This window comes from Nanorana parkeri, unplaced genomic scaffold (genome assembly GCF_000935625.1).
Source record: "Nanorana parkeri isolate BGI_ZX_2015 unplaced genomic scaffold, ASM93562v1 scaffold79, whole genome shotgun sequence".
Lineage (NCBI taxonomy): Eukaryota > Metazoa > Chordata > Amphibia > Anura > Dicroglossidae > Nanorana > Nanorana parkeri.
In genome coordinates, this window is record NW_017306347.1 from 2,399,153 (window position 1) to 2,411,674 (window position 12,522).

Consider the following 12,522-nt stretch of genomic DNA (forward strand, 5'->3'; position numbering starts at 1 on the left):
GTCTTGCCTAGGGCAGCACAAAACCCATATATACCACTGGCTGCCCTAGGTACACATAACTGATGGCCTTCTGTTATACAAATTCCATCTTGTGTCATGTGAGTATTTTAATAAAAACAAAAATGTCATATTTGAGGCAGCATTCTGGTAAAATGGAGCAAAGTGCAGTGAAAGGGAAAGCACACATGTTTCCAATCTCAGTTGACACAAAAAATAAACAAACCGATGACTTACCGACAGACCCTGCAACAAGAACTTTACCAAGGAAGAGCAAAAAATCTGTGACTTTGTCCAGAACAGCAACTCTGTGGAAATAAAGGGGACAAAGGTGAAGCCAAAATGACACTAGAACGCTTTGAGGTATAGGTAACATATTTATAGCTGGAATTTTGCTGGAGGCCATAGGCACATATATTCAATCGCCAATGTAATCCAATGCTTACAGAATGTGCTGACTTACCGCACGACATTCCTCATCAATAAGAAAAACGCATCTCTCGCTGATGTGCAGAAGTTTTTTCCATAAATAGCGATCTGTAAGGCAGAGAGAAGGCCTGACAGTCAGCAGAAATCACCCAAATAGCAGAAATCTATAGAAAAAATGCCATTAGGGCTGACCTGTGGTTAGGACATTGGGCAGCAACATTTTTTGGGGGTGGTGGACTACTCTGTTTCTCATTACTATTTAACCCTTTCACTGCCATCACCCTGTAGCAGTGTAAACCAACTGTCAGCTTTAAAATAGAAGTGATCGCTGCCATGGGCCACCAAAGGTGCCACCCCACCTGCCAGACTACCCCTACCGTGTTTTCTGGGCTCTGCTGGCCCTCCTGAGAACCCAAGATATGGCATGGTGGGTGTCGTCTGGTGGGGCAGAGGACAATCACCCACTTGCTGATCCACCCTGTGCAGAATGAACCTGGAAGCGACGTGGATTTTGTGACTTCTGGTTTAAGAGCTTTCCTTCCCTGGCCGCTATGGCTGGGGATGGCGCTGATCAAGCACAATCTGCGGGGGTAGCTCCACTGCAAGGGTACTTTGTAGATGGGCTGTAACTATTCTTTCACAACAGTGGATCTTAACAATAGGGGATCTAGCACCTCTTATGCATCTACCTAGAGATAAAAGCTGACACGGGATCTAGCCTTTCCCTATTGTACAAAAAAAAAATCAGTCGGTGTTCCTGTTGCAGATTTTCCTTCACTTCCTGTTTAAAGGAGAACTATGAGGTGAGTGCTTTTAAGTCACCTCATAGTTCTAGCCGACCTGTGACAATGAGACTGTCACAGGTCGGCTCAGTAGATCGGGAGGTGAGGAACACATACTGGCGTTCGCTCACCTCTCGATCCTGTCACGGCTCTCTGCCGTGACAGGGGAGGGGCTGGATTCCCCCCCTCCCCGCTCCGATCCGCCAGCGCTGACTGGCGGATCGGACGGGGGAGGGGGCGGGTACAGCTGGCTCTGCCTCTAGATAGGCAGAGCCAGCTGTCAGTCACGCAGCTGGGCGGATCCCGGCACAATTGTCAGGATCTGCTTTAGCAGCGGCGTCTCAGTATACCGCGAGCTACAGCTCGTGGTATACTGAGCCTAGGGTGACATGAGGACGCTAGTTTGTGTCCTCCCGTTACCCTAATGAGAACTATGGGGAAAAACCTTAAACCCATAGTTCTCCTTTAATAAAACCATTGTCGCTGGAAAAATAACAGAGGGGAAATCCCTCTAACAGAGCCTTGGATAGCAGTAAAGCCTGACCTGTTCTAATCCCTACGTATTATGTTCAAAACAAAGAAGAAGAAATTGTCCGTACATGCACTTTTAACAACAAAGTGGTCCTTAAAGCAAAATGGGTTAGTTGCGAATGAGGATTATCTGGAGGAAAGGATCCGTTAAATAACCTTCTCCCTTAACCGTGGCGCTATATTTTTTTCTTGCCTGTTTTGCATAGTTATTTTTATATCTATACAGAAGATATACGTACCATGATATAGGCATTCCTGTTTATAAACTTTATGAACTTTTCCAGGCACCAGAAGCAGCATTTCAAGCAGCACAGCAGGAATTTTGCAAAGGAATTCTGGGAAGCTAAAAAGGAGGAAATAAAATGAAAAATGTAAACTTCCAGAACTACAATATTCATCTGCCTTTTAACAATACAGCTCTGATTCCAAAACCATCTCCCCCCAAATTTGTTTAAAAAAATTACAGATATCGGATATAAGTAAACGCAGTGCCAATGTCAAGTGTCCAGTGTCAATGCATGCAGGGTTGGCTGATATTTTTTAAGGTTGCACGTGAGTGCCACAAGGCATTTAAACCTGTATGGCATTACAGAGGCTGGCAGATAAAAACTGCATTTCTGGCTAGAAAACAAATTAAAACCCCCAAACATTATATATTTTCTGAAAGCTGGGGCCCTGTGGAATAAACATATGGTTGTTGCAATTTTTTATGTTGCATGAAATTTGCACAACTGTTTATACAAAATAAAAGATGAAGTTGTGTCAAGTAACTGAATACCAAATGCATCAGGCCTGGAAACTGCATTAGCCCACGAAGCAGCGAAAAACGACAGTACCCAAAATTATCAATAGGCAATGCTTTAAATATCTTTACAAATCATCTGTTACAGGTTAACCATTAATGAGAAATTATTTCTCTCACTGGTGATACCCAATATGTGATAGGTAATCATTGTTTTTTTAACACTTTTTTTTATAACCTCACTTTGCTACAAGGAGGCTAACAATCCCCTATGTGATAGTATTGGGAGGTACTCTTTATGGAGTCATCAGGGGTCTGGTAGACCTCTAATGTCTCCCTTGCCCTCTGCTGCAGCTATTTGAGTACAGACTGTGCTCAGTCCACCTTTTACCTGGCTCTGCAGCCCCGAACCTGCAAGTGTTCAGAGCTGTGCAATTATGGTTCTGAAGACTCTGCAGATGACATCAAGGGACAGATATTCCTCAATGTCTTCCCACTTACCGCCCTTACAGGATTTTTTTGTGGTCCTGTTTTAAACTTTTCAAGGCCATGACGTGTGTGAGACATATCATTGTCAGGGAAAGGATTAAAGTGAATATTTGCTTTGGTCATGTAGGACAAAGAAAAAAGGTTCACTTTAGGCCTCCACAGATGCAAATGCTCTTACATTCCTTATGCTCCCCCACCTCTCCGTTTGGGAGGAAAGGGAAAGAACTGAGTAAGCTATGGGTCACCACAGTTGTAGCTTGGACAGGGATATTGACTATTCTATGAGAGTTCTGACTGGCCCAATGCTGTCTTATGGAGTGAGTCACATGCTCCTTCATACCTCAAAGTACTGAGTATTTCCTTTGGCTCCCAAGGCTGAACGGAGAGGCAGGAGAGTGAAGGAAAGGTAAATACTGTATATACTACTGTGGAGGGGGATATTAAAGCAAACCCATTGCTCTGTCCTGAATGGAAAGATTGCAGGTCTATGATATAGCTGGTCAGGTATATACATGTCAGCATGTTCATCCAGACTTACCTTTAAGTTTGTGGTCTAAGTATTCTAATATAATTCGAATAAACTGTACAAGTGCCAGTATGAGGGAGCCAAGCGCTAGTGAGCCTGTGTGATACCTGATGGAGGAAAGAATTACATACATTTTTCAGACTGAACGTAAACAGATATTGAAAAAATAATAAAAATACAGTAAAGCAGTTGTATATTATAACTGTAGACACATGAAGTGCCAGAACACCAAACACAAACTTAAAAAAGTTGTAAAACATACAAACACTCTCCCACTATTTGTCAATGCATCTCAACAAATCTCTAAGGTTCTTGGCATTGTATTGAGGGGAGTGATGGTGGGGTGGCATGCCCATGTTGCAATGTCTACATCATTACACGCACAGGAGCTCACCTATCATGAGAGATCATTTGTAGGCTGCCAAAATTGCATGCTGCTTTTGAAAATGCCAGTTGCCTGGGTATCATGCTTTTCCTCTTGCTTCAATGCTTCAAGTCAATGCATGTCTTCATGCTTGTACAAAGTTGGTGACCTCAGAGAGGTGATCAGTAGCAGCCCTCACATTGTTCTCAATATAGGTTTCCTTTCCAGTATGTCGTGTCAACTTAGGGTGCCACCTTTTTTTTTCTTCTTTATCCAGCTATATTTATTTTTTCATTTCCACCAGAAAACTGAAGTTGGCCTTTGACCTGCCTTTGAACATGAACCATATGGCAACGTGCACACTTTTGATTAATGAGGTTCACACATCTCTAAGGAACATAGCTAGGTTCTTGTAGCCAATGGCAAAAACAGACTGGTAACACAGAGGTATGCTAAGATAAAAACATGCAAGGTTCCTTAGATTTGGAGTAGAGATTCCTGTACAGGTTTCTCAGCACTGCTAAAATGGTGCTCTGTAAATAATTGACATAATAGTATTATCAGTACAAGTAATGCTAGTAATGCAGGGATAACAGACCATAGGTGTGGCAGTATAATTTTTGCCTGAGATTTGGAGTTGGTTGCTGAGGTTCAGGGTTGGTTTACTTGGTATGTTCAGGTAAAGAGCTAGGTCTATTGTTAGGTAGAGGTCTAAGGGTCAGTAAATTATTATTTTTTGGTTGTGATAGATGCATAACATATATAATAAAAATAACTTGTGCTGGAAGTTTTTGTGCCCAGTTAACTATTTACATGTCATAGCATATTGCCCAGCTCCAGGTACCTTATTGCTCGTCCAAATGATGAGAAGAGGGGGCATGTGGGGATGTCGGCAGGTTTCTTAAATGCCCAGTAGTAGGAGGCAAAGGCACCGGCCAGCGTACACTGCCCCAGGGCGATGGAGAAATTCACCAGCCACAAGAACACAAAGACATTGCACAGCTGAAAGATCAGAATGTATTTATAGTAAAAACCTTCCCCTCCATAAAATGCAAAGGTGCACTGAGCCCCCGGACACAGCTTAGTCACATTGGAGGTATTGAATGTCTAAAAAAAAAGAAAAAAAAGAAGAGCAAATAAGACTGCGGTACAAAATACATTTCAGAGATAAGCAGAGTAGTATCTAAATACCAATTGCATGGGGGTACAAGCTGATAGGACTATCATATCATATCTGTCCAATGTAATGTAAAATTAGCATAACAAAAACAGAACATAAAGCAGAGAGATAAAAGAAAAAAATAAACAGATACATAAGAAATTAGAGAAAAAAAAGGGGGTGAGACAGCCAGAAGAAAAGGAGAGAAGAAGAGGATGAGCGTATAGAAAGAGGAAAAAAAGAGAAGGACAGAGGAAGGATAAGAGAGGAGGAGAATGATGGGTGGGAAAAGGGAAGGAGGATAGCGGGAGGAGAGAAGAGGATAATAAAGTTAGAAGAAGAGATGAAAGATAAAGGGTGGAAACAAGAAAGGAGTAGATTAGGAGAGGAAAGAATGAGGCTAGAAGGAGAAGAGGAGGAAGAGAGGGGAAAACAAAAGGAGGAAAGGAAAGAACTAAAAAAAAGATAGGAGAAGCAGTGGGAACAGAAAGAGGATGAAAAACAGAGATAAGAGAAGATACAGTGGATAGTAGAAGGAGAGGAGAGAACATAAAGAGGATAGAATAAGAGCAGAGAGAACAGAAGAAGGATAAAAGGAAGAGAGGTGACAACTGAAGGAGGGTAAAAGGATGGGAGAACAGAAGCAGGATAGAAGGAGGAGTGGAGACAACAGATGAAGGATAGAAGGAGAAGTGGTGGAGAGAACATAAGGATTTCAGGAAGGAGGAAAGGAAAGACAATAAGGAGAATAGAAGAAAGAAAGGAGAGTAGATAAGGATGGTAGAAGGATCAGAGCAGTGTAGATCACATAAGGAGGACAGGAGAAGAAGAGGAGAGAAGATAAGGAGGATAGTAAGAAGGAGGTGAGAGAAGATGAGGAGGGGAGAAAAGATAAAAAGAGGACAAGAGAAGAATGTAGAAAAGATAAGCAGGATAGCAAGAGGGGAGAAGATAAGGAGGAGAGGAAAGTAGATAGTGAAGATAGACGGAGACAAGGAAAGAAGATAAAGAAGTGAGGAAAGTTAATAAGAAGCATATAAAAAAAAAAAGGAAAAGAGAGGCGATATGGAGGATAGCAAGGTAAGCAAGAAGAACCGAAAGAAGGTAGCATAAAAAGTACCAATACAGAAGGAAGAAGTCATGAACAAGAAGGAATGGAGAGAAGATAAGGAGGATAGGAGGAGAAGGAAAAGAGAGACAATAAGGAGGATAGAAAGAGGATAGGAGAGTAGATGTAGAGGAGAGAAGATATGGGGGATAGAAGGAGGAGAGGAGGTAAGATAATGAGAACAGAAGAAGGAGCGGAGAGAAGATAAGAATGACAAGAGATGGGAGAAGATATAAAAAAGAGTAGAAAGTTATAGGATAGAGGGAGGGGAGGAGAGAAGATAAGGAAGGTAGAAAGAGGAAAGGAGAGAAGATAAAGATAAGAGACTGCATAAGCAAGATAGAAAGAGGAGATGAGAAGAAACTGAAGTAAACAAATGTAAATGTGTGGAAAAGACAAAAAAAAAAAGAAACAGAAAAAAGGTGAAAAGAAAAAGATTAATAAAGAGAGAAAGAAAAAAAACAATAGGGGAAAATTCTGCTGCCTGGGGAATTGTGCCATCCTAGACATCTGCTTAGATAATCTCACCAGGATGTGAAGATCAGCTAATGAGCCTCATAAATTCCCATTTAACAGTCTCCTGACTTACTTCAGGTACACACATTTCGTTTGCATACTGGCATGGGGTCTTGTTGGCCATGATTTTGTATACAGCTTCCCCAGACGTAGCCAAGAATCTGTCTCTGAATTAAGGAGTGATAATTTCCATATGTTTACACTTGGCTGCCGTTCTCTGATCTAATTAGAGAGGTGCAATGTAGTGCGCTTATAAAAAAGGATACACGGCGGTGACAGCCCAGTATGAGATACAGATGGCGATTAGGATGAAGGTGATGATTGGATAAAACAGCGTAGACATGATGTATCCTATTGCTCTGGAAAATAAAAGGTAACAAAGTTACACAGCTGATAAGCTACGCCGGCCAACCACAGCCTCAGATGGTACAAGACTCGGGTCTCAGGATTCTTTTTACAGTCTCAACATTCATTCAAAGTGCAGATATAGTCTGTAAATTAACTGCTTATCCTGCCAGTAGATCTGTATGTAAATTTTTTTTATCTTATTTGTGTATCTCTCGGCTGTAGATCCTCAAATCATCTCTGAATTGGTGCTGACACTGTCCTTCCTTCTGGAGGGGGGCTACTTTTCTTCCCCATGGTCCCTGTGTGTGTTGTAAAGTAGCCACCGCTCCAAGCTGGGTTCAGTGTGGGCTGCTGTGCTGTGACGGAGCTGCATCCATACGTGCATTGCTTGTACAGCTCCCTTGCACTCCCTGTAGAGGTGCCGGAAACTGTAAGCAATGCACGTATGGATGGAGCTCCCTTGGGGCCATACCTTCAGCCCACCGCAGCCCACCTCACCTCAAGCTGACACTCAGCACCGGGCAGCATATTTTGAATGGCTGCTCGGCACAATACCTGACAGTGCTGCTCTATTGGGTAGGCTGAGGAGCCTCTCACCTAGTGCAGCGTAAGGCATGCGGCGACCCACTGAACATAGGATCAAGACCCACCAGTTGAGAACCACGGCTGAAACTATTATAATACCACTTAAATGATAACAATGCTTTCATACCAAACAATGGATTAAAGCACACAAGTTTTAAAACATGATTCCCCAGCGCCCTCTCCTGGCCACCTCTATTAGTGTCATACAAAATATGAAATGTCAAACACTGCTAGGTGATAATTAAAAGCACTTGTCTAATCCTCCTAAGTGTCTTTTCCTGTGCATAATGTAATATGCAAATGAGGCATGTGAAAAGCTGCAAACGTGCTGATAAAGGATGTACTGATTAATCAGATCGTAAACGAGTTAACGTTAACGAGTTTTTCAGCAGAATTAACAGGAAAAAAAAGAAAATTTAAAAAAAAAAAAAGAAAATTGACAAAGGAAGAATGTAAAATGCATAAAATCAAGACATCCACAGCTCAATAGTAAAAGCTGTCCATTCCAGTCATGGGAACCCATGGTGCCTTTTTAGTGAGATTGCATTATTAAGAAAATAGTTGCCTATAAGTAACATTGTTTGTGATTTTTTTACATTACAGGCACCCCATGACAGGTTCTTGATTATCTAGCACAGGCCATTGTGGTTATATCTAATGGCAGACTGCCTTGTTTTATGTTTTTCTTAAATCCCAACTGAACTTTAAGGGGGTTATTCACAAAAGGGTGCAGAGTCTGGAGAAGGCAGGAGAAGTGAACAATATAGGGCAACATAGCTGAACTGGAAAGTGAGCTGAATTGGAGAATTTTTCCAAATCAGCTATTTTGTCCTAGATTGTTGATTGACAGATGGCCCTGCCTACCTAGAGGCAGAGCCAGCTGTGCCCGCCCCCTCTCCCATCCGTTCTGCCAGTCAGCGCTCGAGGATCGGACAGGGGAGGGGGAGGATCGGACAGGGGAGGGGTGGAATCCCTGCAGGGAGCCGTGAGTGACAGTCACGACTCTCTGCAGGGATAGATTGAGAAGTGAGCGAGCACCGGTATGTGTTTACTCACTTCCCGATCTACTGAGCTGACATGTGACAGTCTCATTGTCACAGGTCGGCTCAGATTATGAGGCTGAGTGAAAATCACTCACTTCATAATTCTCCTTTAATACATTCCAGGTGAATGAAAAGGTATGCACATTCTTACAGTTTGTTTGCTTTATAAAGCATGCATGCTCTGAGTAGAAAGGCCTGTCTGTTGCCAGCATGAAGCTGTAGGTGTGAAAACAGCGGCCTTTCTGCAGAGGTCTGGCATGCCTCCTGCTAAGCGACAGCTAGAGCTATCCAAACAGCAGAGAGCAGAGAGAAGGAACTTTGCTGATTGCTGAGCTAGAGGTCTGAATCAGAGGAGAGACCTCTACTTCCACACAGGGAGCAAGGGTCCTTCTCTGCAGCATGCTGGCAGGGGACAGGTTTTTCTACCCAGGCTGTGGCTGCTTTTTAAAGAAAACGAACTTTAAGACTTTTTACACCTTGTGTTCTGGAATGTGTTTAACTGAGTTAAACTCCTGTCCTATGCTGGCTTGTCCTGGTAAATGTACTCACTAAGGCAGACAGGTTGCCATGTAACATAACAGGAGGTGAGGAATGTAGACACCTTGTCTGCTGATGGGAACGCCTCACTTTGTAGAGATTTCCTCCCACTTCCTGACATGTCTTCAGGACAGGGAGGGCAAATTTCCCCAGTGAGACACAGAGAGCAAAAAAAAAACAACAACAAAAAACCTGACGGGGGTTCTAGCCATTCCATCCAAAATGTAAAAACCTTTTTGGTAGGGATGCACCGACACCGATAGGGGTACTTGCCCAAATGCTCTGATACTTTCCTCCGATACCGAAACTTCCGGTCAGAGGGAAATTTCCCTCTGACCGGTAGTGCCAGGGGAGCATGGAGCCAGGTTCCTTTCCAATCAGGAACCCGGGTGCTGGGTTATGACCTGCCTCACGGCTTTCTGATTGGCTATGAAGCTGGCTTCACTTCTTGGTAGGCAGCCTGGCTTCCTGACCAATCACGAAGCCGGGGGGCACCTTATGACTCACCACCCAAATTCCTGATTGGTCAGGAAGCCAGGCAGCCTCAGCAAGTGACTAGAACACCGGCTTCACAGGAAATAAGGAAACCTGGGCGACAGGTCGTGATCCGCCACCCGACTTCCTGATAATCGGGGCACATGGCACCCGTACTCGATACTCAGGATCAGCGAGCACCGGGAAAAAATATTGGTACTTGTACTCGATACTGAAAAAAACGGTATCGGTGCATCCCTACTTTTTGGTTTACATATACTTTAAAAATTATAAATGCTTATAGACTACTGACTACAGCTTTAATTAGGAAATGAATTCTGTACACTACCTGTTGGTAGATGAGATTATAAATAATAGCAGCGGGAATACCTCTCAATACGGGCATTCATTTCTATAGTGAATGTCTTTTGACTGACTCTCTGCCTTTCATGTGGGTTTCTTGCATTCCTAGTCATGTGAATTTAATACAGAAGTGAGCTGGTAAAGGGTCCCAATAACCCCTTTCATAGTTTTCATGGGGCGGGAGGAGTGTAAAATACATTCAAAATTGAAAGACAGCAAGTAAATATCTGACCTGGTGAAATGAATTGCTCTAGTGGAATGGGTGAATGGCCAATAAAACACATTTTCAAACATTCACTCATCTGTAGTTAGCACAAATTTACTCCTTTGTACTTAGTTATAACTTATAAAGTACCTTACCTGCTACCTTCCTGCAAGAGGGCGATGGCAATTCGGATTCGGTTCCTCAAAAAGATCAGCATGAGTATGATGATCACTTCCACAATGCAGAGGATGATCACTGCGGGGAGAACAATAAACGCTCAACTTCGTCCCTTAACCACATACTAATACCAGCCCATTCATTAAAGAGGAGAGTTCAGCCATTTTACTGCATGAGTAGATTCCTGACATGTCACAATGTGCAGAAACAATAACATTTTTCAAGCAACCTCCACCTTTTATCATTTAAAAACCATCCTTGATGACTCCTAAAAAGAACTACGCTTTCTCCCGGATTGGGCAGACTGCCCCCTGATTTCCATATTCATTTCCCCACCCCGGCTTTAGATCAAAAAGACATACTTACTGAACGCCAGCCAGGTTTCCCTGAGCTGCAAGTAGACTCGGAAGTCCGTCTGAAGCCCAATGTCTGAGATAGTGAGGTCAGATCCCGGAACGCCTCTCAAGCTGTCATATTCCCAGTAACAATGCCATATGCCTAGGAGCAAAGACAGAGAGATGCAATACATACACAGACCATGTAACGAGGAATGACCACATTGTTTCAAAAATGTTATTCTGTTTAAATGAATTTTTCCTCGAAATGTATTTTTCGTGTGGATTTCATCTCATTTTGTGATCAGCTTGTTGTGCATTCTATAGCCCAATGTTTGTGGACGCTTGACCATCACCCCTATATGAGTTTTTTGCACATCCCATTCTAGAACCATGGCCATTAATAAGGAGTTGGTTCCCCCCAGGGAAGAATTTTCACAAGATTTTGGAGTGTGTCTGTGGGAATTTGTGCCCATTCAGCCAAAGAACCATTTGCAAGGTCAGGTACTGATGTTGAATTAGAAGACAGAGCTTGCAATTGGCATTCCAATGCATTTTAAAAATTCAGGGCCATTGAGAAGGTGAGTATAATGGAAACTACGCTATATGGTCTGAAGGTTTTGGGCACATCTACAGTATATAAACTTCATGAACATTAATATGGAGTTGCCCCCTCCCCTTTCGCTTGTTTGCGTCTTCCACTTTTCTGAGATTTTCCAAAAGATTTTAGAGTGCGCTTATGGAAATTTGTGACCATGCAGCCAAATCAGCATTTGTGAGGACAGGTACTCATGTTGGAGAAGACCTGTCTCCAAATCAGCATTCTAGTTCATCTCAGATATATCCAGTAGGGTTGAGGTCAGTGCTTGGTTCAGGTAATTTCAGTTCCCAACTTCAAGCCATTTATAGAGCTGTCTTTGTAGACAGGGGCACAGTCATGCTGGAACAAAAAAGGGCCCTCACCCTCACCAAACTGTTGTCACAAGGTTGGAAGTGCACAATTGTCTAAAATGTCTCTGCTGGGTTCTTTTTTTTATTTTATATTATGGCGAATGTAACAGGAGCAGCAGGAACACCAACAAGAGAATTATAGCAGGGAGATCTCACTTAGGACTCACCAGGCTCCACCTACAGTTAAAGAGAACTATGAGGTAAGTGCTTTTCCCCATAGTTCTTTTTAGGGTCATGGGAGGATATCTACTAGCTTCCTCCCGTGACCCAAAGCTCAGTATATAGCGGGCCCGCCCCCTCTCCCATCCAATCCTCCAGTCAGCGCTGTGGGATCGGAGAGTGGAGGGGGAATCCGTGCGGGGAGCAGTGACTGACAGATTGGGAAGTGAGCAGATCGGTGAATGTTTCTGCTCACTTCCCGATCAATAAAGCTGACCTGTGACAGCTTCTTTGTCATAGGTCGGCTCTAACTATGAGGATGAGTGGAAATCACTCACCTAATAGTTCTCCTCTAAATATCACTCTTGGGTGGTCTGGCCCTTTAAATACCCTCACAAACATATCAAAACAAGCATTTAAAAATGTTAAAAGTCAGATTTTTATTAAACCCAATACACAGGCATGATAATGCAATCTTTATTTAAGATATTCTGTATATAATACATTTTGTATGTTTTCATTTACTAAATCATATCGCCCCCTGAAACAGGTGGGGAACTCCTGTTTCTAAAAAAAAAAAAGTAAATCAGCAGCACTTACCATACCCAACGACTCCAAGAACGCCGACTATAAAAATCCAAAAAAGCACCCCAGCGGTGAACCTCAGAAGAATCAGGAACAACAGACTGATAAGCATTGCAA

General features: G+C 42.8%; 1 protein-coding gene across 1 annotated transcript in view; it reads right to left on the reverse strand.

The window, feature by feature from the left end:
• SLC44A5 (solute carrier family 44 member 5) overlaps positions 1-12,522 on the reverse strand; it is a 68,316-nt gene that overhangs the window by 13,219 nt on the left and 42,575 nt on the right. The window contains 10 exon segments of the mRNA XM_018576880.1: positions 235-305; positions 461-534; positions 1,979-2,082; positions 3,509-3,603; positions 4,705-4,967; positions 6,717-6,804; positions 6,910-7,002; positions 10,354-10,453; positions 10,742-10,873; positions 12,421-12,522. Coding sequence (XP_018432382.1) covers positions 235-305; positions 461-534; positions 1,979-2,082; positions 3,509-3,603; positions 4,705-4,967; positions 6,717-6,804; positions 6,910-7,002; positions 10,354-10,453; positions 10,742-10,873; positions 12,421-12,522 — 1,122 coding nt within the window.